Source organism: Haliotis asinina, chromosome 5 (genome assembly GCF_037392515.1).
Source record: "Haliotis asinina isolate JCU_RB_2024 chromosome 5, JCU_Hal_asi_v2, whole genome shotgun sequence".
Classification (NCBI taxonomy): domain Eukaryota; kingdom Metazoa; phylum Mollusca; class Gastropoda; order Lepetellida; family Haliotidae; genus Haliotis; species Haliotis asinina.
Genome location: NC_090284.1, coordinates 34,750,411 through 34,777,461, shown reverse-complemented (window position 1 = coordinate 34,777,461; position 27,051 = coordinate 34,750,411). Strand labels below are relative to the sequence as shown.

At 39.5% G+C, this 27,051-nt stretch overlaps 1 protein-coding gene across 2 annotated transcripts; it reads right to left on the bottom strand.

The window, feature by feature from the left end:
- Positions 1 to 1,055: 1,055 nt before the first annotated feature.
- Positions 1,056 to 26,952, bottom strand: LOC137284155 (maternal embryonic leucine zipper kinase-like). 2 transcript variants are annotated; one of them, XM_067815846.1, is made up of 17 exons: positions 26,780 to 26,952; positions 25,736 to 25,859; positions 20,100 to 20,185; positions 18,414 to 18,530; positions 16,172 to 16,315; positions 15,839 to 15,907; positions 15,324 to 15,416; positions 14,016 to 14,114; positions 12,679 to 12,846; positions 11,827 to 11,910; positions 10,960 to 11,079; positions 9,463 to 9,907; positions 7,117 to 7,249; positions 6,714 to 6,876; positions 6,360 to 6,463; positions 5,676 to 5,857; positions 1,056 to 3,747 (listed from the first exon to the last, which is right to left on the bottom strand). In XM_067815846.1, the coding sequence occupies exons 2-16, from the start codon at positions 25,794 to 25,796 to the stop codon at positions 5,680 to 5,682; spliced, it is 2,064 nt and encodes a 687-aa protein (XP_067671947.1). In that variant the 5' UTR covers positions 25,797 to 25,859; positions 26,780 to 26,952; the 3' UTR covers positions 1,056 to 3,747; positions 5,676 to 5,679. The 2 variants fall into 2 exon arrangements, with proteins under 2 accessions (XP_067671947.1, XP_067671948.1); XM_067815847.1 differs by having other exon boundaries at positions 9,571 to 9,907; positions 26,780 to 26,950.
- Positions 26,953 to 27,051: the final 99 nt, after the last annotated feature.

Genomic DNA, 27,051 nt, shown 5'->3' with positions numbered 1-27,051 from the left:
AACAAGAGATATATGTAATATGTGTGACCAGAAATATTTATCTGTTTTGAGAGTCGATAGTTTGTTTAAAGCTTCAATCAGCATACTCTAGCTATAGGGCGGAGGTCGGTAAGTACGCGAGTCTGAACCAGTCATGTGAGAGAATGAGGTTAGTTTTACGCGGCACTTTAATATTCAAGCTGTATGGTGGTGGTCTGTAAATAATCGAATCTGGACCAGACAATCCAGTGAATAACATGAGCATTCCGATCTACGCAAGTGGGATACGATGGCGTGTGAACCACGAGCCTGATCACCCGATCCCCTTAGTCGAACCTGACAAGCGATTGACGATTTAGTTCTTTCACAAGGAGTACAGGAAACACTCGCATATGAACTGATAATAGCAGAAAAAGTCTTACCTACTGACATCAGCATATGTAGTGTGACATATTTACAGCAGATTGTGGTGGGTGTGGGATTTTCAAAATGTTAGTAGCAATATTAGTCACAAATTAAACTTAATAGTCTGTGTAAAACCTACCACAATTGATCGCCGTTATAGTGAAGTCACCCTCTCACTAAGTGGAATGTCTAATGCATCTAACTTGAATGTTAGTTGATTTTTCCGATGCAGAAGCAGTTTAGAGCGGTTTTAGAGTCCTGTCATTTTCCTGACACGACACCACGACCAACATTTGACACAGGACATGAATAAAGTTACCACAATACAGACAGTCGTGTCTTATGGTAGTTACAGAAGTTGTAATTCGGATAGAGGATTCACTAATCCACGTTTAAAACACAAGGCTGGAGGGTAACCAAGGTTTAGCTCTGGACCATGAGGGGCATCAACGCCTTCTAGAGTGACAAGCAAACACTTAACCACTGGGCTACTCCCCCGCTCTCTCTCTCGACCCATGACAGGAGCTAATAAATAACTTCAGGTATTTTGGAAGACAGAAACAGTGTGCCAACCAGTATTCTTTTGAGAGTAATCTTCATACATTACAAGACCCTGGAAAATTCCATGAAACAAACTTACTGGGCCAGTGAATCACAAACAATACAATACCAATGTTCTACATGGTTTATTTCATACTCGAGTGTAGATAGCACCTCATGGTGATCACAGTGACTATACAACTGCTATATACAGTGAGAGGACAGACAGACAGACAGACAGACAGACAGACATATATATACAGTAATTCCACTCAGGTCACACAAACATAATCCATTATCGCAAAGTGCAGACATTCCTTACAGTATAGGTAAAAAGAATTGTCAAGATTGGTAACATTCTTAAAATGACGAAAAATGTCAATAACAATTCCGACAGTACATGTGACTAGTCCTACAGTACTATATGCATGAAAGTTGTATTTATATGTGCTTTTGCAATATAAATGCATTTAGTCGTACACAGGAAACTTGTTTCTCCTTAACCATAAGGGGAGTTAGCTGGAGGTTTGGAATACTTGAACATACTTGCCTCTATGGTTCTCAGTATAAATAATGCTAGAATATCTGGCATTACTCTCGCATCTGGATTATTTTCTGGAAATTGTGGGTTTCAGTTGTAACACACAAACAAAAATGTTTGGTAAAACTGCTGACTTGGTTACTAAAATGCTTATTGTACATTTCACCTAAGAACCTGAAAAGCAACTTGTTTTTACCTTTGAACACTGCCATCTATAATCATCCCTTCAATATTTCATTCAAATAAGTTTAAAAGACAATAAGAAATTGACGATGTCAGCTGTTTGAAGTGACACATTTCACCTAAGAACCTGAAAAGCAACTTGTTTTTACCTTTGAACACTGCCATCTATAATCATCCCTTCAATATTTCATTCAAATAAGTTTAAAAGACAATAAGAAATTGACGATGTCAGCTGTTTGAAGTGACACATTTCAGAATGCAATGTGTAAAATGACCTGTTATATAGTTCTCAGTCACTTCAACAAATAAACGTATAAGAAACGGACAACAATAGTGTCAACAGAAACAACCTTATCACTGTAGACAAATGTCAGCCATTTGTGAAACCTATCACCTGGTAGGAAAGGTATATAATTTGCAAGATACATGGATTTATTTTGCCATCCTTGCAAGCAGCGTGAGGTTTTAGTTCGGCCAACAAGTGGTTCCCTACCAGTGAGGTTGAGGTGTCTGCAGCCTGTCAATACACATGTAGAGGGAGTTATCTAGCAGCAGGGGGCAACTTGATGACATAAATTAATAATTCTGCAATATGATATACATCTTTCTATAATACACCAGAATTAAAATATTATTCAGACCTACCTTGTGAAGTTAAACTACAGCTGGCAGCCGTGTATGCACTGTAACGTTTAGCTGATAACCAAACTGGCATCATAAAATTGTAATCCTGTGGTACATTGGACTGATCAGGGATCCAGACACGATTTCAGCTTGTCAAATGCAGTAGTGTAGCTAGTATCAGTCTACACAGTGTTCCTGTTTCATATCAGAGGTATTCCATTCATACTGACTATAACAAAAACACTGCCAGAGAAACCTTCAATACAAGAAACACATACAATTGTCAAATGCATTTCATTATGGGTGTGAGCCTTATGTTCATTGTTATGAGAAATTAAAAAATGATTTGATCGCTTTCGAGAAATTTTCTAGATAGTGAGAAAATTTTACTTGAAGACACACATTGGGCAATGCTCTGGCAGAGTCTAGAGGTAAAGGAAACAGCTCGCTCAATCATAAATTATGTTTCAACCATACATTAGTTGACCTACATTGGAGACTGTCGATGATGTTTTTAATCTGCTGAGAAAAGTATGTACCTATTGTCACATATGTGTCAGTGACTGTCATATCTGTGTATACCTTCCATTAAAATACAGGGATAAAACGGGCAGATCACAATATGCCCAGCTAAAATAACAGAATGTAAAACAGTCTTATAAACAGGATAAATACAGGCAATAAAACATTAGATTAAAATAACAGCCACACTGAACACAATTTAAAGGACATAAGGTTAGCTCTGTAACACAAGTTAGTCCCTTCCACAGATATATATGTAAATATGTACATCACTAACAATGTGTGGACACTTGCGCAATGCCATCTCAGCTCTAAGACCATCTCCTGTTCGTAAACAGTCTTACAGAACATATTACAGTGCATATAGCCTGCAGGCATCACTATGACAACTATGGTTACATACATTAATACAGGGCAATTTCAGCAGATAACATGCATACAAAATACAAATTTATTATTTCCATCTCCCTTGTTTCTGACACGCCACTTGATTTACACCCGAGGTCATCAGATGGCTGATTCACGTGTGCAAACCAGGTGGAAGGGTCTAGTTCAATTGTTACACACCTGGGGTAACAAAAAAGGATCCAATTTGTATGTGCAGAAAACTTACCAAATCCTAGGGACTTGCCACTGAGATGTGCGCAAACCTTGGTTGAGTCTACTACTCTCTGTTCCCCAGACAATACACCTCAGCCCATTACAAACAGTGTAGGACTCCATTGTCTTACAGATAGAATACCCGACTAATCAAATATTAAAAGATTCTTTTCTCTCAACATCATGGCACTGAATGAGAATATTTTTTCTAAAATAGCACACATTTACATTTTGGCCTGGTCTACACTACACCACCCTCACATAAGTATGCGTGTAGTTTTCAAATGAAGCACTCTTAAAATATACACAGTATACATGCTGCATTTTCTGTGGCTCTTGAGAACATGCACAACCTGTAAATGAAGACAGAAGAGATATTAGATTGAAGTCATCCATATCAAACAATAGTACCTATGGGGTTTTCCAGATCTGTTATATGTTAACCAACATATCTCAAAAATCTCAAATGTCTAACTTAAATTCCCCTAATTTCATCAACATAGTGTAACTTGGAATATATTTCTACATCTAAAAACATGATTCTGTGATAGGCTAAAAGCACTTAGGTAGCAAGAAAGCAGTCATGCAGGTAATATTCAGATATCATGACCAAGACAGGACTTCACATGGAACACTATGCATCTTATCTAAACTGGACTGTATATATTAACTTGTTTTGCAGTATTAATGTGGAGTAGTTTGCTTATGCAGTTTGTTCTGTAAGGCGTGGCATACAAAACCACGTAATCTCAGCTGCTCAACACCAGGCACAGAGTCTGGTTCACAAGGTGGGACTGCATACAGTTGAGATACCCTGGGTTCAATACAACAGCAGAGTGAGAACTAAATAAGGAATACTTGGGGACCTACTTTTCACTCAGAAGCAACAACAGGTCTCACAATCAAAGTCTCACAGTATATACCATATACAGACTGGATGAAAATGTAATTACTGTTACGGTTAAAAATTTGCCGTAACAAAATTGGGGGCTCATCTGGGATAGAATTCATTTGACATTTGAGACCATTTGTGAAATTTATTCCAAATTTTTGCAATTTTGCAACTAGGTAATTGTGGAACCAGCAAAACTGTGTTTGAACTTGAGAAGTTTGTATTGTCCTCTGACTCTTGAGACAGTCAGTTTTTCACAAATCAGATTTGTTGCAAATTCACATCTTCACATCTCAAACTCAATGCCAAAACTTGAAATGAGGAAATTTCAGATTTTGAAAATTGTGTTGAATCACTATATTGATGAGGGAGTTTTTGAGCATGATGTTTTGGAAATGGTCCAAGAGGAAGGTTCGAATGAACTGGAAATAAGAAACTTGAAATTCAGTTACAAATTCAAGAAGAAGAAAATAGAAAACAGGAAGAACTGAAGAGGATGGAGATAGAAAAAGAAATGACAAAGTTTGACATGGATAAGGAAAGTATAAGACAAATGGAAAGAGACAGAAATAGAAAGGAATTAGAATTGACAAAATTGCAAGCTGACAAAGAAATTGCACTGAAAAAGCTTGAGAACCCTTCTCTACCCTCAGATTTTTTATCTTTTGACATTGCAAGGCATGCTAGACTGGTACCCCCTTTTTCTACATTTTGAAAAGGTTGCTGAAAATTCTCAAGTGACCTAGGGAGTCATGGAATATGCTATTGCAAACTGCTTTGGAGGGTAAAGGTCAGGATGCTTATTCAGCCTTGTTGGTACAGCAAAGTTCAGACTATGATCTTGTCAAGAGTACACTTTTGAAAGCTTATATGTTAGTGCCTGAGACTTATTGTCAGAAGTTCAGTAATGCTAAAAAAATGGACACGGAAATACACACAGACAACTGGAGTACTTAACTCTACATCACCATCAACGCTTGATCTACATAACTGCTGTCCGACCGCTTGCTGTGTTACATTCTGCATAACTGTTTCTCACTCTCACATCAAGACTTTGGTGAGTTGACATTATATTTGTGACCCATTACTTTAGATTAACTCAATTGTATTGTACATGTAACCTCTCTTGTGAATCTTTTGTATCTTGCCTTTGATATTTCAATAATTTTGTATTCAGCAAAAACAAATTTGTCAGTGTTACATTTTGCTGGTTCGGAGGGATTTCTTACCCCTTTTGTGACGGCAAATATTAAACCATAACACTACTACAGCTCAAATACGCTGGAACCTAAATTTGAGATATTATGTATTAATGAAAATACTTCTACCATTTTCCACTGTGCAATATTTGCAGTTGATCAGGTTTAGAGAAATGAAAGATTCAGTTACCTGATCACAGCTTAGCCGACGTGAGAATATCTTCAAAGAGTTTTTTGTAATGCCAGACATCGCCCTTGACTCGCTTGCGACACACACCAATGTATGGTGACTTGGGCATGGCACACACCTCCATGTCAAAAGCTAGTCTGACTCGACCCCAGTCATCCATCACAGTACACCGCAGTGCATAGCTGCAACACACACAAGCCACACTGTACAGGCTTGACCACTACAACATAGCTAGTAATACGTAAAGGCTAACTGCCACATACACAAAATATATATACATGTATACACATACACAGTCATGTCTGAAAGCCACCTCAACATTTCCCTTTGTACAGAGTAAAAATGTCACATTCAAAATTATTATTTGTGTTTGCGGAGACTAGTTCTACCACACTCAGACATATTATACTGACTTAAAGAAGGCAATCTTTGTTAGATCCCTTTAATCTGGAATCGCGGCAAGGTGAAGAGTACCATCATTTCTGTTTTGGTAATTTGGGAATACAAACCACTGCCTTCCACTCTCCATGCAGATGTTGTCTACTGGAGATCTGTATTGTTAAACGTAATTGTCTATTACTGGCTCCAAACATCACAAGTGTCGAGTATGGTCTGTCTTAAGACCTTGCTACAAGAAGCAGAATGCTACGAGGTTGGCTTCTACAGAAGAAAGTGTGGACTCACTCGCTCTGCTTGTACGGGATGCACTTCTCCTCTATGGTGGCCCTCAGTCTCTTCAGCACATAGTCAGGGTTGAACTGACATGTCCGGAACACATTGTGGAGTGCCTGCACCAATTTGAATACAATGATAAGACAGGGAAGTACTATTAATAGGTGATCTTTCACTCAGAACAATATTTCAAATTATATCAAGTCCTAGGCACTTGTAACTTGTTGTCTGTTTATTTACATTTCAGAGTTAAAAAGTCTGTTTGAGGATACAGCTGTGCAATTACCTTTCACTCTGCCAATATAATTAGTATAACACTACAATATTCTCCCTTTTTCATATGGAAATTGAAATAAGATGTAATACCTTCACTTTCCTGGGTCCATCTGAAGTGCTGCCTCGTTGTTTCTTTGGAGTGAGCATGTTAAACACCTTTTCTAGGCTGCCAAACATGGACTTTTTGGACTTGTGTGCACTGCTGGGAGTGGACATGCCAGCCTTATATAGTCCTTCGTCCACCGATGCAGCTCTGGGGGGAATAGACGGGGACATTCTTATTCTTAGGATGATCAGGTTCTGGGAATAGGCATGGAGCAGTAGTTGTCTCCCTTTGTACATCAAGGAGCAACCTTAATACTTGACATAGAATTATAAAAACAAATTTGAAATAATTTGCACTTGACAGCTGGGTACTGAGAGAATCATGGGCCAGGTAAGCTTGGAAAGTTTGTGCACTGAACACATGACTAAGAGGCCCTGCTGCACTCACTTCTTGGATGCACTGATAGGTGTGTGTATCTCTGCATCAGCTGTTATGTTGTTCAGTTGTGAGTCGTAGGACCGGGAAGGGGACAGTGTTGTGTTCAAATAGGAGTTGTCAACAGGCTTGAGTGGTGTACACACTGGAGACAGATAGGTATATCAACAACAGGAAACACGCTCGTTGTGCAAATAAGGAAACACAATCAACCATAGCAAACAGGGAAACTTACATTACATGGGTGAAAATAATGCTCACTGGCACACTTATGGATTGACAGAATCTTTTTTATGACTAAAAAAAATTAGATTAAATGATCCTATTTAAAGAAAATGATTATTGCAAATATTTTATTGGGATGATTAATATTTACTATTCATTAAAGGTCACATGCAACGTAAAACACAACTTTGCATATTCTCATACCTTTTGGTACACACTTACTGAAACAAATCATCAATAATGCCAATTCAACTAACAAAGTTGAAAAAAAAAGCCCGCCAAATCGGATTTCAAACGTTTCACTAAATTACTCCCAGCACTGGGGGAACAACTGGTTTCAGCAGCTGTGCTGCGCTGAGTCCATAATGCATGTTCAGTGAATAGGTTCGCAGAGCTTGAAACAGTATGCATGCCCAGAGTCTAATCATGGTTGTGAACACAAACAAGTAAATAATCTACTTGTTACGTAAAAAAAACTTGTTGATTGTGGTAAGCAGTCTCTGTCACAGAGAAAGCGCAGTGTCTCGTTTATTCACACCTATATTTTTGCCTGCCAGTCTGCTAAAGACAACATGCAATACACAGTTTCAATCATTGACCACATGCAATTTGAACTTAATACCTATCAGACTATACGACTTAAACAAAATAAATTGATTTATGACTCATGCACCTGAGTCCCGTCTCTGCCACATTATGTCATTTGGCAGGTGTGATACACATGACATGTTCTTATGTGTGTGGGTTGCAAACAAACTGCATTCAATTTTTTCGGATGATTGGATCTCACGGAAACTGGTGCAAACTCTTGTCAGTTTCAAGTCATGCTTTGTACTTGGACGAATGACAGATTCCAGCCACACAGTAGTTTACCATCTCTACTGACATGATTTTTTAATGGATTGAGCGCAAATTCAGAGAACATGTATTTTCAAAACCTAACATCTCTTTATACATTCTTCATGGATAACAACTTCTTTTAGTCTATATGATTTTGTTTGACAACAGTATATGAATCATATTGGAACAACGCATCACATACACAAAAAGAAGTTGTTATCTATAAAGAATCTTACTTTCTTGTGACTCGCCATACTTCAAGAATGCCCATCAAACAGATCATCTTTCTTTACACACAATGAACCCTCAGCATATTAGCAAATGAAATAGCCATTCGGAAAACGTCTTTACACTTGAGTGCACATCCACCCGCTATGACTGGGTTCGGTCTCCCGAGGGCCTCGTTTCGGGGGAAGTAAGCCCAAGTACAAAATATTGCACTTCTGAATCGCGATTGTACACTTATAATTTTTTGTTTATTTGTTCTTTCAAAAGAAGCAATGTATATTATATGTCATGAATAAGTGATAAATGTGTTTTAATTATGTTAGATTTTTTGGTTGCATGTGGCCTTTAAGGTGGTACTTCCAGCATTTACAACTTGAAAACTGCTGTTCGGAAAAATGGCAAGACGTGGATGCCTTAATATGTCTATTCTTTTTTCACTTTTCTTTACTGAAAATTGTGAAAACAAGCAGAATATGTATGAATATCCTACTAAGGAAAAGGAGAAATTGCAGGAAGCTGACAAGCAAAAGTTTTCCAATATTCATCAAGCTATTGGCTGGATAAGGACCAAGAATGTGTGACAATTCAAAGAAAGCAAGGTATTTAAAGTTTCATGGCTGTCTAATGATACATGGCAACATGCAGCTCTATATATGATGTACATGCATCAATTGGCAGTCACTGTGGGTGCAGCTGGTCAACACTAGGAAGGACAAATATACAAGCTCAGCAACCTGTTAGGAGTTTCAGGACCATTAATATTGGAGTACAGGTAATGAAACTGCACTATGCACAGAACATTCTTTCCTCAAAAGGTGTACTTGACCTCTGTCCTTCAGAGTAACATTTACAAAAGTCAGATCAGATGTTTTCATGAAAAGCGTGCATATTCCAGCACTACATCGCAGCTTTTAACATGCAAGGTTCGGATTAATTATGCATGGTAACAAGACTATACACAAGCAGGCCACCCACATTGGTGTTAAGCAGGTTATAAGCAGTGACGAAGTGTGACATGCTCACTATGACAGAATGCACCACAGATGACCACCAATTGATAAATACCTTTAAACAGAGCAGCACAGTCATAATGATGTTTCTTCTGATTGGGTGGAGCTGATTTAGGTGCTGTCATAAGCAGTGGCTCCTTGGAGCCTGCTAGGGGCGACTTACTACTGTCATCCAGGGACGCTATGTGCAACTGTTTGGACATGAGGGGGGACCTTGGCTTGGCTGCAACATTCTTTAACACAGCATTTGCAGTTGGTGTCTTCTGGGGTTTGACTCGAGGAGAGTTCGGAATTTGAGGGATAAGGAAGTTTTCTTTGTCTTCCTTATCAGCACTGTCAGAAAATGGGAGCCTCTCTCGTGCCCGCCCTCTGACCCTTTCTTTGGCTTGTTGTTGACAGTTGTATGCATTTTGTCTGTGTTCTTCTGTCTTCTCCTTGGGGGTGATGATGAATGGAGAGTGGTTGACATCACACTCATCCTCAGAACTGTAGGAGTAAGCCTGGAGCAAGGAGGATACATAATTTTGAACATTATGTAGTATCACTATCATTTAAACAGCATGTACAATATGGTACATTGCATTCTGTTGTTGATGTTGGGTCTAATGGCAATCAGGTCGAGTTGCATATGTCAGAACCTGGGCAAGTCACAGTAATTACAGGGTTTCAATGTTTGTAGTTTTGTATGTACGATTTACAAGACTGATGTTCAAAGTGAGTTACATCAAACAAGCTCAAGTAATGTCCTGCTGGTTTTCCCCATGCCTTGTGATATCACACATTAGTATACTCTGCGCAACCTGAATATGTAGTCAAACATGGCTGATCTAGAATACATAAATACACTAACTGGAATATTTTGTTTTGAAAATGACTTGTAAATGTTATTTCCTGATAACAGTTTAAATAAATGTACCTTGGCTAGTCTCTAGTCATCATGCAGTGGCGTAGGTCTCTATCAAGATACATGTTTTGAAACAAGGCGTAAGTTTGCAAGTTGTCCCTCCCCTGTACAATCAATCACCACGTTTACCACTATTGTTTATATGCAGCTATAAAGAAATACCATGAGATGATGTAAATGTCTTCAGTAGGTTATAAAACAGCCCTGGGTTGCTCGCCCCACACTACTAACATGGTGGCGCTCCTACTTAGCATGTTTCCCACCTCACTGCTGATTGGCTCCCATGGGTGGTGTGCATGTGGCACCCGTAAAGAGGGTTGAAGTCATGAACATTTTGTCAGTCACAGGGTAACAGTCCAAATTTTCATCACCTTCAACTAAATACTGTAATATGCAGTAACCATTACTACAGTTTATGACTTTGTATCCATCCCAGAAGTTTCTACCTGTAAAACCAGTAATGTTAACTCACTAATTTCAGCCCTGTTAAGTTCTTCTTCAAAGGCATTTAGAAGTTGGCGTAGCAATACAGGACAAATTTTATGGATAGCAACTTCTTGAGTTTTTTCACGATGTTTCGGGGCTTATCCTAGCCCCCTCATCAGGCTCAACCTGTCCTGTACTGTTAAATACTACTGGCAAGACTACCTTTTTAGGTGCAGGTGTAGTAGTGGAGACGGTGGGCTTCTGGAGCAGTCGGACGGGGCGGCCACGCATCTTCTTCTCAAGCAACAGGAAGTAGGTTGCTGTCAAGTAGTCATACTTCCACTGCCAAGAACAACACACAATGAGGAATTTTAGTGAAGATTCTCCTTACAATGTATGAGCACATACTCATATCAACCTGATCTCCATTTTATCACGACAAAATACCCTTTATAATGACCATCCAATGCAGACTGGAATACATTACAATGCTATCACATTATTTGTCTGTTTGTTGTTTAACACCTCCCTCAGCTACTGTCCAGCTATACGACAGAGGTTTGTAAATAATCAAGTCTTGGCAAGCCAGTTCAGTGATGAACATCATGAACATCAATCTATGCAACTGGGATGCAATTACATAAATGAACTGAACCTGATCAACAGATTCTGTAGCTGTCTATTGTGACAAGTATTAGTTGTAACCAGCATGAACTGTGTAGACTGGGGACTGCACTCTACAGGTGGGTCTCGGGTAGGCCAATTTATTGGTAATGCAGCTCAGTCAAATGGTTGTCAATAGGGAGGTATAGGGGAGTTCAGGGAAGGGTTCTGTATACACATTTGGAGTAAGGGAGGATTTGTTGGTGGGTTTATTGTCTGCCTGAGTATGATTGTATCAGATGAAAATAAAATATATGCCATTTGTATCCCTTGACTTAATTAGAAATATTAATTTTAGACTTTGTCATCTCAAATTAACCTATTTCCTTCAATGTTAGCTGTGTGATGTGATGGGTGTCAAACATGGTACCTGGATGCACAACTAAATAGGAGTCAATACAACACTGGGAGTAAGAGAGGTCTCACCTGCATCACCTGGGTCTCCATCTCCACCTTACACTTCCCATAGTGAACAGCTAATTCCGTTATACAGTCGTCATCCAATGTGCACTGAGGAATCAAACCATTTCTAATGATAAAATGCAATGCAAAAACAGGCAAAAGTATTCTACATATTTTGGAAATTCATGGATATCAATAATCAACAATAACTAGTAACCTACACGATGTCATGCCAAGAGAGTAGACACAGAACCTCCTTGGTGAACATGAACGACATTCCTCATTGCTGAACCAGTGGTAAACAAAGTGGCCATGACATGAATCCATGGATGATTACCTTCTGCTTTGTGTTCCACATAATATTGAAGCCTACCTTGTACTTGGTGTTCCACTCTACAGGGATGTTGAAGCCTACCTTGTACTTGGTGTTCCACTCCACAGGGATGTTGAAGCCTACCTTGTACTTGGTGTTCCACCCTACAGGGATGTTAATCCTACATTGTACTTGGTGTTCCACTCTGCAGGGATGTTGAAACCTACCTTGTACTTAATGCTCCACTCCACAGGGATCTTTAAGCCTACCTTGTACTTGGTGTTCCACTCTACAGGGATGTTGAAGCCTACCTTGTACTTGGTGTTCCACTCTACAGGGATGTTGAAGCCTACTCTGTACTTGGTGTTCCACTCTACAGGGATGTTGAAGCCTACCTTGTACTTGGTGTTCCACTCTACAGGGATGTTGAAGCCTACCTTGTACTTGGTGTTCCACTCTACAGGGATGTTGAAGCCTACCTTGTACTTGGTGTTCCACTCTACAGGGATGTTGAATCCTACCTTGTACTTGGTGATCCACTCTACAGGGATGTTGAAGCCTACCTTGTACTTGGTGTTCCACTCCACAGGGATGTTGAAGCCCTTGGTCATCCAAGGGTGGTGTAGGAGTTGCTGCACAGTGATGCGCCTCTTTGGGTCCACACGCAGCATCTGGCTGATGAGGTCCGCAGAGTCTGAGGTTAGCCAGTCAGGTACATCATACTTGCCGCTCTGTTGGCAGCAAGAAAGCACACATCTTGTCAACATCTGATATAGTACATTCCACACAAGGTGTTTTTCCAATACAAAACTTTAAGATATTGAAAGAATTTACATTTGGTTCTCTTTATAACTGTCATGTACAAAAGAATAGAGAATAGTGAGTGAGTTTAGTTTTACGCTGCACTCAGCAATATTCCAGTGATCAACAGCATGACTGAGTGAGTGAGTGAGTTTAGTTTTACGCCGCACTCAGCAATATTAAAGCTATATGGCGGCGGTCTGTAAATAATCGAGTCTGGACCAGACAATCCAGTGATCAACAACATGAGCATCGATCTGCGCAATTGGGAACCGATGACATGTGTCAACCAAGTCAGCGAGCCTGACCACCCGATCCCGTTAGTCGCCTCTTACGACAAGTTGAGTCGCCTTTTATGGCAAGCATGGGTTGCTGAAGGCCTATTCTACCCCGGGGACCTTCACGGGTCGATCAACAGCATGAGCATCAATCTGCACAATTGGGAACCAATGACATATTTCAACCCATTCAGCAAGCCTGACTGCCCAAACCCCTTAGTTGCCTCTTATGACAAGCAGTCGCCTTTTTATGGCAATCATGGGTTGCTGAAGTCCTATTCTATCCCGGACCTTCACGGGTCAAATAGAGGTTTCACACATTTTGAGGATTCAGAAACAAGAAATGTTTTACTACAAAAACACCCCATCTCTCCCCATTTACCAGAATAGGGCAAGCAAGGAAATTAATCCAGCTGGCTTCAAGTTTGACATAAGTTACAAAAACTTACTTCCCATAGCGTCAAAGTGCATTATTTCTAACCAGTGACATATATCAGTAATGTGCTCAGTAAGAGCTGCATTGCTCATGAACCTACAGAAAGCATATCAGCTTAAGACATAAAGACTCTCAGTCATAATATAACTAAACTACACTTAATAGCAGCACACCTGTAACATTTCTCAATCTCAAAAATGACAGCAGAATTACATGATTACTTCTGTTTTGTTTGAGGGTTAATTTGTTTTTAATAATTTTCAATACTTTCAAGGTGAGTTAATATAATATAATTTGTTTAAAGCACTTGGTTCCAGTAATTGATGTCAACAATGGTTCAGGTCAAGTAATTTTCAGGTTTGTAGAAACCATATAGGAAAACTACCTGTATTTTCCTGTAGAGTGCAGGTATCTTGTCATCATCAAAGGGCAGGAAGCCACACAGCAGCGCATACAGCAGCACCCCCATACTCCACAAGTCAGCCTAGATGTTACATTCAAAGTCAAGTCATCCAACACTACTATCTGTCTTACAGCAGATACAACAAAGGTATCTCAAGCGTTGGGAATCGGTTGAAATCTAACAATTTAATTGATGATTCATTCAATACCAACAAGCAATCATTGAACAAAATTAGTATCATTCTTTAAATTTTCCTCTTTAAGATGTTATTGCACAAAAGTATGAAGAATAAACATTTGGTTAATTGCACATGGTGCATTAGAAAATGTCTCATCCAATGTAATATGATGCTAAAGTGACTGATAACTTATATCATGGAAATAACCTACAAAGAGTTGTCATAATTTATGTCATGAACAGAAACTACCCAGAGTTTTCAAGAAATATTTGGTCAAGTGCAAGTTTTCTAAGACTTAAACATATTGTAAGGCTCTGACAACAACCTAGATGTGTTCCATCGTTTCTGTTTTATTATGAGAAAATGGGATCGATTGCTTGGTTATTTGGACATTTTGACCAATCTTCGATTATTTCAATTAATCTGACAACCACTAATCTCAGGACTCAAGGATATTATAACTATGTAACAAGACCTCTAAATAATCTGAAGAGAATCTCATGACTGATGTTACAAGCAACGCTTCATGTTGTAGGACAATGAACCCTGTCAAAGAGCCACTGTTCATGCCCAACATTAGTCATCCTAGCAAAGGTGGTTGGGGACAATACAGACCTGGAAAACCCAAAGGGTAGCAAAGTCATTTGCTGTATCAGTCTACTTATTGTAATACAGCAATATGCAAATGTCCAGTCTAGGATCATTTTAAACCAAATATATCTGTCCACAAGAATGCCAACCAGAGTTACCTCCCATAGCATAACTTTCCCTTGCTATGAAAATGCTATGGGTAACTTCAGTGTGAGTAATTTTAGTTTTACACCGGTTTAGCAATATTCCAGCAAAATCATGATGCAGAACACTAGAAAAGGGTGACAGGCTAGACAGATACATTTTGGCTCTGTGTCAATGGATCAAGGAAAAGATATTTGAACTGAGTAATATGCATCATTAAGTATAAAGTTATGTAACATGGCAGACAAGCAAATTGTCAAAGTCAGTTAACGTTAACAGCAAATGTCTTTGGCATTGTTTAAAAGAAAAGTTAATTAATGAGTGACCATGAGCTACATACCACAGATGAAAGGAGGATGATCCTTCTGCATTCTTACCTCAGCACCAAGGTATTCCTTGCCAGATATGAGTTCAGGTGCAGCATAGGCTGGGCTCCCACAACATGTGTACAAGTGACGCTCCATCCCACCCTATATACAAAAATGTTGTAATACATTTCATCAAATTAATATAACTAGCAAAACATTAATATGTTTGCTAGAGGAACAGCAGCTTTCAACCACTGTAAGTTCATAATGGTGATTGAAGCACTCCTAAAATTTAATAAAATTTCCATCTCAGCTGTTTCATTTTCACAACTACACTGGAACACTTACCAGGAACATCAACAAGCAAAACACAAATCACATGCATCTCCAGTTCTGTCATATTAACGATATAGCCAATTCATAAAACATGTTTCAAGTTATCACAGGTTGAGACTTGTAGGTAACACAAATCTGAGAAATAATCATCAAAATATGGTAAGTTTTCATTAAGGTGAATTATAATTTGACAATGAAAACCCTAGCCCTCAATGCTGATGGAGTACCATGTGGCAAAAACAGCTAACCTTGGGCTTGGCACACAAGCCAAAGTCAATCAGCTTCAGATTTTGCTCCTCATCTAGCAGCAAGTTTTCCTAGTAAAAAAAATGACATTAAAATGTTAGTATGGCAAAGATACATACATGCATTTCAGCCATCCATGATCAGATAACAATATCTTAACAGCAATTTAACTGATCAACATCTGTATATAGCACTGTACAGTACTGAGACAGACACAACATCCATAATACGAGCGATATTACCAAGATACAAACAGACCTTGTTAGAAGTTTATATAAACGACACTATCCTATATGGAAAGGATGATATAAACCCTTGAGCCACAAGTAACGTACAGGTTTCAGATCCCGATGTGCATAGCCTTGGTAGTGGATGTACGCCACTGCTGAGACAATCTGTCGGAAAAAGATGCGAGCCTCATCCTCATCCAGCCGGTCCTTGGACACGATGTAGTCAAACAACTCTCCCTCTGGACAGTACTGGAACACATGTCAACCAACTATGCAAGTACATCAGCATAAGGTTACACAGTTACATAGCCTAAACAGGTCCAATCAAATGTGGCTCTACAGTTACATAGCCTAAAAAGGGCCTACAGTTACATACCCTAAACAGGTCCAGTCGAATGTGGCTCTACAGTAACATAGCCTAAAAATGTTTCAATCATATGTGCCTCTACAGTTACATAGCCTAAACAGGTCCAAGCAAATGTGGCTCTACAGTTACATAGCCTAAACAGGTCCTACAGTTACATACCCTAAACAGGTCCAGTCGAATGTGGCTCTACAGTAACATAGCCTAAAAATGTTTCAATCATATGTGCCTCTACAGTTACATAGCCTAAACAGGTCCAAGCAAATGTGGCTCTACAGTTACATAGCCTAAACAGGTCCAAGCAAATGTGGCTCTACAGTTACATACCCTAAACAGGTCCATTCAAATGTGGCTCTACAGTTAGATACCCTAAACAGGTCCAGTCAAATGAGGCACTGTAGCTACTTAGTCTAAACTGGTCCAATCAGATTCACAAGAGCATCCTGATGATCACATAAGAAACATGCTGCCATGGTGACGTTGGAACACTGCCAACTGGCATGGAGAAAATGTTGTCTCCTACCTCCTCCTGTAGATCACAATTTTACCCACCAAAAGGAACACCTCCCAATCTCACATCCACTTCGAAAATACCTATGAAGGTCCCAGTGTAGAAAAGGCCCTTAGCAACCCATTCTTGCCACAAAAGGCGACTCTGCTTGTGGTAAGAGGCGACTAACAGGATCCTGTGGTCAGGCTCACTGACTTGGTTGACATGTCATCAGTTTCCAATTGGGCAGATTGATCCTCATGTTGTTGATCACTAGACTGTCTGGTCCAGACTCGATTATTTACAGACTGCCGCCATAAAGCTGGAATCTTGCTAAGTGTGGCGTAAAACTAAACTCACTCATTCACTCCACTTAGAAAAAGCATTTAATCCAGGTCTTTGTGTAGGCTGCAAGCCTCTTACCCTAACTCTGTTGTCCAAAATGGCAGATGTTCGGCATATTGTATTCTTGCCTGAATGTGATCAACTCCAGCGCATAATATTCATCATGCAAGAATACATTATTCTATTTCAGAAAAACAAAATGATGCTTCAATTTCCTATAAAATAGTGTGGTATTTATAACTTATAACTTATTTCCCTTACTTATTTCAGTATATATTCACATAAACAAATTGCAAAACAAATTGCCAAAAAAATTTGTAAATATCATTGTAACCTTCGGAGATCAAGAATAATACCCTAATTTGCCGTTCAAAAACATAACAGTTGGCATCTCTGCTTCACTCAGGAACACCTTCCTCTGCTCCTCTCAAATCTTTGGTTAGGGATATCTTCTACCCAACCCTTACTATAGAACCCAAACCAAGCAATACCTTCTACCTGACCCTCACTGTAGAACCCATGTCACCAACCCCAAGGAATACCTTCTACCTGACCCTCACTGTAGAACCCCATGTCACCAATCCCAAGGAATATCAACTACCTGACCGTCACTGCAGAACCCATGTCACCAACCGCAAGGAATATCAACTACCTGACCATCACTGCAGAACCCATGTCACCAACCGCAAGGAATACCTTGAAAGGAAGTAACTTGAGCTAGTTTCAAGCCTCTTTTAACTTGTCCTCACTAGTTTTCCACCTGCCCTGATTTGTATTACATTATCATGATGATGAAATTATGACAGAATAAATCAACATGGTGTTTGAAGTTAATCTTCACTGAACTATTATCGAAAAGGGATAATTATCAAAGAACGATAACCCTACTTCCTTATCATTGTCAAATTTAATACCTACATTTTGAACAGATATCAAATGAAATCCAAGTTTATTTGCAGTTTGAAACCATCCCCAAATGATCTTGTAGTCCATGGACAAGTAAGATACCATTACTTGATTGCCAAAAATAAAAACTGACTTGTCCTGGGCATCAGCCAATGGGATTTTTGAACCCCTGGAACCCATGTCACGGTCATCTACCCCAAGGAATACCTTCTACCTGACCCTCCCCTGGGGACCCATGTTACCTCAAGTATCATGTAGAACCTGTCCTCAGTCTCCACCACCTGGAACAGCTTACAGATATGCTGGTGGCACAGCTCCTTCATGGCAGCTATCTCTGTCTTGACTCTTGGCAGGTCCTCCTGTTGGAATCAGTAGTAAACATATCACGTGTGTGTCATCAAAATTATATTCCCAAAAGACACACCTACACTTTTGAAACAAATATATGATTTTATCAATGTCTTTCTAAATATATTGAGGTGTTAAGTGAGTGGATGGTCTGAACTAGTTCTCAGTTGATATTTTGTCCCTTTTTTCAAACAAAACCTCTCTACATGCAATAAAAGCTTGTATGTTATATACTGAGGTGGTAGAGATGAAACGTAAGTTTTAACAGTATCTCATTTCATCATCTACGGTATACCATCTAAGTTGTGTTCTTTGATTATCTAACTTGTTCCCATGTACCCAAATCAGGGACAGGACAGAAAATCAATATACTGTACTGACAAAAGAAGGCCAAATCATCTTAAAAAGGTGACATGTTTTGTGCTAATTTTGACATAGAGAAGTATCTGATGTGAGAAAAAAGTTCAGCATATAATGAAATTGTTTAGAAGTTTGAGTCAGATACTATGTAGCAAATGCAGAATGTATCAAAGTCTGTTCAGTGCATTTAGTATGCATCAATCTCAGGCTAAACAGAGCATGTCCATGATGACAGATGTAGACAACCTTGGCCCTGTCAACAAAACAACTTTCTACTACTTTCTCCACAACAACCAAACACACTGATTGTGAAAATATCACATCACAGCCTAAACATGTACATGTTTAAGGAAAGGTGTGACCATCTTTGAGCACTCAATCCTTTTCACTTACTTATTCCCAAAGAGCAATGGTTTGAACCCACGTTATTCATATTGCTGGAATATTGTTAAAAGAGGCTTAAAACCAACTCACTCACTAACACACATATTTGGTATCAATAGATAGTGTTGAATATTCAATATATTTCCTCCCTCTTCCATCCAGTACATTAGGTTTTGTAAAGTGATCAATGGACGTGTTGAAAACGTTATCTATGATGTTTCCTATAACAATTTTTTATAACCAGGCGCTGATTTGTCAATTTTTTTTACTCAAATGTCAGACTGAGTTTGACAATTTGAAACAGCTGAATGTTTTAAGTCAGCTGCATTTCTAAGATTAAAAAGTCCAAACAACTTAAATAATCCATCCACCAAACACAAATTGGCTGCTATTTTTCAGTTTAATATTGATTTCGATTCATTCTGGAAAATTCGTTTTCCTGTGTTTTCTCAACTTTGAGTAAAAGTTCTACCTTAAGTCAATAATCAGATTTCAGTTTGCTTGAGAAATCGGGGCAGATGTTTGTGTGCTGGAGCAAGTTCCACTTCACACATCTTCTAACAGTAATATATCTCTCAGTTAAAATTAGAAAGCGATTTCTCTATCTGTGTCCAGTGTAGGAGATTATGTCCATATTCAGACAATAAAAGTGGAAAAAGAACATATACAATTATACATGTTCAAAAAGCTACTGATGACAATTGTAAATTTTTTCATCCTACCTGGATTATCAAATGGCAACTCAAAATTACTGAAATACAAGCTGTATGGAGCTTTGCAACAGAGATAAATACACAGCAATCAAATAACTTAAAGCTTCACAAAGTCAAACTGACCCCAAGAGCCTTCTTGTCCATGATCTTGACAGCAACCTTCTCCCCAGTAAGTGCATGATAGGCCAGCTTCACCTTGGCAAACCCACCTGGAAAATACAAACATCTTATTGTGTCAGGCACATGGAACACATCAGACAGTGAGTCAGGCACATGGAACACATCAGACAGTGAGTCAGGCACATGGAACACATCAGACAGTGAGTCAGGCACATGGAACTCATCAGACAGTGTGCCAGGCACATGGAACACATCAGACAGTGTGTCAGGCTCATGAAACACATCAGACAGTGTGTCAGGCACATGGAACACATCAGACAGTGAGTCAGGCACATGGAACACATCAGACAGTGAGTCAGGCACATGGAACTCATCAGACAGTGTGCCAGGCACATGGAACACATCAGACAGTGTGCCAGGCACATGGAACACATCAGACAGTGTGTCAGGCTCATGAAACACACCAGACAGTGTGTCAGGCACATGGAACACACCAGACAGTGAGTCAGGCACATGGAACACACCAGACAGTGAGTCAGGCACATAGAACACATCAGACAGTGTGCCAGGCACATGGAACACATCAGACAGTGTGTCAGGCTCATGAAACACATCAGACAGTGTGTCAGGCACATGGAACACATCAGACAGTGAGACAGGCACATGGAACACATCAGACAGTGAGTCAGGCACATGGAACACATCAGACAATGAGTCGGGCACATGGAACACATCAGACAGTGTGCCAGGCACATGGAACACATCAGACAGTGTGTCAGGCTCATGAAACACATCAGACAGTGAGTCAGGCTCATGAAACACATCAGACAGTGTGTCAGGCTCATGAAACACATCAGACAGTGTGTCAGGCACATGGAACACATCAGACAATGAGTCGGGCACATGGAACACATCAGACAGTGTGCCAGGCACATGGAACACATCAGACAATGAGTCAGGCACATGGAACACATCGGACAGTGAGTCAGGCACATGGAACACATCAGACAATGAGTCAGGCACACGGAACACATCGGACAGTGAGTCAGGCACATGGAACACATCAGCCAGTGAATCAGGCACATGGAACACATCAGACAGTGTGTCAGGCACATGGAACACATCAGACAGTGAGTCAGGCACATGGAACACATCAAACTGTGTCAGGCACATGGAACACATCAGACAGTGAGTCCGGCTCATGAAACACATCACTGACAGCGTGACAGGTATATGGAACACATCACTGAGAGTGTGTCAGGCACATAGAACACATCCAGGGGTTCAATTTTTCTTTTTGAAAGCCACTTGCCACAAGGCAAGTGGGTTCAAGAAAGTCACTTGTCCTGACTAATTTTCCCCTTTCCCTGATTTTATGACACAGTGTTTGATGTTAATGTTTAGTGGATTATTTATCTAAAAGTGATAAATTTCAAAGAATGATAACTCTGCTTCGTTATTAATGCTACATTACAACCAGATATGCATTGAAATCCAAGTTTATTTGCCGTTTGAAACCATAAGTGGAAATTATCTAGTACAGTAGCCCCTGGGGAAGTAAGATTTGATTGCCTGAAATGAAATCTGACTTGTCCCAGGTGTTGGGCGGAGGGATTTTTGAACCTCTGCAATCATTGACAGCATGTCAGGCACAAGAATGGCAACAGGTGAAAATGATTTCAGCTGAAAATCAGCTGGAGGTCTGTGGGCCTACAGGCCCCCAACAGTGTCCAGGATCGATTGATTTGTATTCAAATTCGAAGAAAATTGCCATCCCTGCAAACAGAGGCACACATACAATACAGAGCTGTACAGGTTTATGACCATACCAACCAGTTGGACATCAAAACAAATCATCATTGAAATTAGTCATCTGGAACAGCACTGACACTTGACGAGTATTAGTAAGCTGAACTGACAAGTACAGACACAAGTTCTTGTGTTAGCATAGTAAGAACAGGTTGGTCTGATCTAGTCTTAGCCCACAACGGGTAAATGTCAAGAAGCAGGGGAAAACTTGCACTTAGGCTGCTAGAATGTGATCCCACAAGCTAAACTTGAAAAAACCTGTACTGCCTCGCGACCAGTTATCGCCATTTCCAAGCGGTTTATAACGATTTGCTCCATTATTTCTTAACAGAATGAAATAAAATTTATCTTGATGAAGGATCAGCTATTCACCGATGTTTTCTGCTTGTTTACTGTTGTCGATTGTGTTTCTCCAAAGCACGGTCAACAGGAAGTGCGGTAGTGTAGATTGTGCTTTCCCTCCAACTAACAAGACCAATTATCGCCATTTCTGAAGTTTTTAAGTTATTCACCTAATTTGACATACACTTGGTAATAAAACTATTGTGTTTCAAACCTTGACATATTGAAGAAATTTCATGATTGGAATTTGTTTTAAAAAAAGATGCTTAAAAGAACAAAACTCGCTTTCATTGTGAATGTTGACAGATGCTGATGTAAGCTGACGCGGGGTTGAACTTACCAAACTTGACATTTTGAGTAGTTGTTTGCAATTTTGGCAATGTTTGTTTTCTCGGGGAAAACATAAAGATAAAGGTGAAAATTGACAAGTTATAATTTGTCAGTATCGTCTGCATGGTATCTGTTGAGTCCATAAAACGGAGATGGAAATTTGTGCCAATGCAAAGTTAAGTGATTGACTGTTGGCATTATGGGTAGGTTCAGACAGATTGAAATCTGCACTTTTTGTGGACTGAATTGTCAAGTCGGAGATTATAGATTCACAACACAGCCAGGATGGTTTTCATTCAACTCTCATCATTTATGAAATGTCATGTCAAAACACTAATGGTCACGTGACATGCCCCCCCCCCCACCCGACGTGTTTGGGTCTCGTCTTCTGATGGATTCATATTTCTAACGTCTACAACATAAAATACTCACAGTAATTTAACTCTTGTAACCTATCGTTTTTCGGATGTGTCAATATGTGAAATACTACGGAAGTACAAGTAAAGCTGTCTGCGCAAGCGCTACAGCCAGGTGTTGGCGATAATTGGTACGCGGCGATAACTGGTTGCAAGCCAGTAGAGGTTAGAGATTCTTTGAAGAATCTTCCTTGGGGTACTCATAAGCATTTCATTGTCCATTTAACTAGTTTGGAAAAACTGTTTACAAAACAAAAAATATGCCATTTTGTTCAGTTTCAAGAGAATATGCATCAGTTGATGTGTGGTAACTCAGCTGCAGGCCCAAAGTCCTGAGTAGCTAGCTACCACGGTACGGGTGACAAAAACTTCCCTGCGAGATGGCTAACTGAGCTGGGATTAACATAAGTTTAGGGAACACCCGTGGAGATGCCAAAAGGAGAACACGAAGCAGGTAGCACTTCCTGTTGAAGGAGAACCAAACGAACTTCTTGAAATCGGGGTGCAATGCAGCATTGAGATGTGCGTCCTTGAGATCAAAGGATGTGAGCCAGTTCCCTGTCTTGACGAATGAAATCACTGAGCACATAATTCAACTTAGCCACGGAACGTGCAATCGAAGAATATTACATTCAACAGTTGAACTTAAAGTAGAAATTTATACCAGTCCAAGTGAACTTAGCCTCAGTACCTTTCGTTACACTCCTCTACTGAGTCTAACAAAACATCATGGAAGGTTGAGTCAGGTAACCTTTGAGACTGACCAATCAGAACAGAGCTTACCAAAATTGGACATTCGCACATACCTTTTGAACTTTTTATCTTCAAAAGGTTCGTACCCAAACAATTCCGAATGCTATTTAGCGTATGATCCCTTCCGGGTGCTACACACGGCTCATGTTACAACCATGACAACGGTGAGTAACAATCGCTGAAAATAGTGCTTTTGGCAATATTCAAGGATGTCATATTGCAGAAATATTAGCTAACAGTAACCATGTCAACAGAAACCCCAAAGCGTATATACTGCAGGTCAATTAACTGTGTTATATGTGAATTTTTGTTTGTGGAGAGATCTGTGTCAGTGACCTGAAGTCCCGCCAATCCCTAAGTAGTAGCTGTTGCCTGATTGGTTAAATCTATTTAAACGTCTCGCTTTTGATCGGACAGTCACAGGTAACTCAAAGATTACCTAACGCGACCTTCTACTAGGGTTTGTTAGACTCGGTGGTGGAATGTAACGAAATACACTGAGACTAAGTTTACTTAGACTGAAATTAATACAAAATAACAACATTGCCCCTAAATTAGGAAACAACCCCACTGACAAAGTAAAGCTACACAGACTACACAAGAGGAGCAAAGTTACAACAAATGAAAAAAGAGAACTGTACATACAGTAAAAGCTTCAAACACACGCACCTCTAAGGAATTCCAAAAGAAACCTCAAAGAAAGCTTGGACATACACAAGATAATGAAAATCCCCAAAATTTCAGCCAGATCACAGGGCTGGTTAGATGTAAAACTTGCTAGCCCTGACCGAAACTTATCTGCCCACAAAATATCTTCATATACATGCTTAAATTTTATGACCCGTGAAGGTCCCGGGGTAGAATAGGCCTTCAGCAACCCATGCTTGCCTTAAAAGGCGACTCAGCTTGTCGTAAGAGGCGACTAACAGGATCGGGTGGTCAGACTCGCTGACTTGGTTGACACATGTCATCGGTTCCCAATTGCGCAGATTGATGCTCATGTTGTTGATCACTGGATTGTTTGGTCCAGACTCAATTATTTACAGACCGCTGCCATATAGCTGTAATATTGCTGAGTGTGGCGTAAAACTCAACTCACTCACTTAAATTTTAACCCAAACTTTGGGCAGCTGTATCTGAGAATCTGGCAGTCCATGTTGAAAATAACCTATCCAGGACGTTCAGGCATGCGGGTAATTTGAATGCTACACACATAAACATCTGTTCAGTGAATCGACAGCATGGAAAGTGAGGTAGGGTGTTACAGCTTAGAGTTACCTGCTATGGCCCTGTAACGTGGTTGAAAAAGATAAAAAGAATGTGTTTTTTGTTTTGTAAACATTTTATTCAAAACAGTGTCACAACTCATACGAATTCTTAACATTATAAGCATTTTAATGGAGGACCCCTTCTGAAAAAAAAACAATCACAGGGGAAAACTCTTCTTTGACATTTTAGAAGAATTTAGAAGTACAAAATTGACAAACTAGAAGTTTGTTAGATAGAAACTCAAATAGTAAGTCGTCCAAATGACATAGGGAAATTTCCATAATTTCCTCTGATCCTATGTACACCTTAGTCACTATGAATAAACCTCATGCCACTTCTACCACTCTGATTGGAACATTAACTTCTTAAGACTTTAAACAGCGTCTGCATTAACCCAACAATATTTTCTACCTGTGTGTTCTGCCCGCAAAGCACTTTTTGTTCTGGGAACAAGTAACCAAAAAGCATATTTTGCCTTTGAAGGGCAAAATAGAATAAAGTTTCTCTCTTCTAATTTGATTTGAAAATGATGACAACATGCTCCCTGTAACTCCCCGAGAGACCTCACTGTTTTCTGGCTGGGGCAGTTGTCTGTTGTGCATGCACACGCATAATTCATGGGACTACATGTGTTTTTGGAACGCAAACCTTTTTGCCCTACCATGAACACTGATAATGAAACTGAATGTCTATTGTTGAAACTTCTCATCTACTACTCACCTGAACCAATGGTTTCACGCAGGTGGTAGAAGCCCTTCAGCTCTGGATACTGAGATGACATCTTATCTCCTCAGATGGACTTAGTTGCTCAGTTGGATCTTTACGGATTCTGTGAGTGGTAGGGCTAAAACAGACATCAAGTAACCATGACTAGCAGTTACTAATCAGTGGTGGTCTACCTAGAGTAGCCCAATGACATCAACAGACATAGTTCTTGTTGATCTTGTAGAAGAATATTTGGGAACAGAATGAAGAAAATACAACCTGTCAATTTAGTTTAAGAGGCATAAAATAATATAATTTAATCAGTCTCTTAATGATTCAAACATGCTTTTTTACAACCCTTAGAACTGCAATGTATCCTCAATTCAAAGCAACTTTAGAATGCAGCACCACAACCTCTTGTGAGAACATTAGGGTTAGGTTAAACCAACCCTATCGCCTACAATTACATAAAAGAGTATTATGACATGTTTTTAAAGTTTGCGGTGCTTTATTCTAAAGGTAGGTCTGTAAATAATCAAGTCTGAACCAGACAATCCAGTGAGTAGCAGCATGAGCATCGATCAACATGTCGTTAAGATTTCCACTCGTATTCCCCTTACATTGCATTGTAGTCAGGTCATATCACCTGAATATATATTTTTCATCAAATAAGGTTTGGTTTTAACATGTTTCTTTAATTGTTTCTGAACAGACAATATCCAACTTCTATAACTGTCACTCTATGAAAATCTCCGTCATTAAATTTCTTGGGGGATGTGGGTATTTTCATCCCTCACATGTACTCACTTTTCATCATAGTCTAGCTGTACAATTACTGAGTAAATAACGGCGTTTCATAACTGCATGTCTTCAATATACATTTATTACATGTGGCATTATAGCACTATGTGTGTATTTCATGTAATGACAAATATAAAAGTAGGTACACCTTGATCCACAGTGCAACAGCATCGATCCTAAGTCAGTCTGAAATTCTTGTTAATTTGAAACCTTCCCCTGTTTTCATGAATATATTTGATCATCTTCACTTTATCTCACCAGACATTAGCTTCTTAAATGCACTCAGAGACACAGTCCATCCAACGTGTTTCTTGTAGCAGAGATATTGACTGCAACTGTGGTGTTTGTCTTGCCGAGGACGGGCACTTGTTGTTTCAAATTTGGCTCGTGAATACGGCTAACCAATCGTTTTACTTCATATAGATGAGTGCGGATCACTTTTCTTCTGAATATAAGTTATGAGGGGCAGTATATTTTTATTTGGAGCATATGAAGTGCAATAGGTGAATCTGTGGAGCAAAATGATTTTA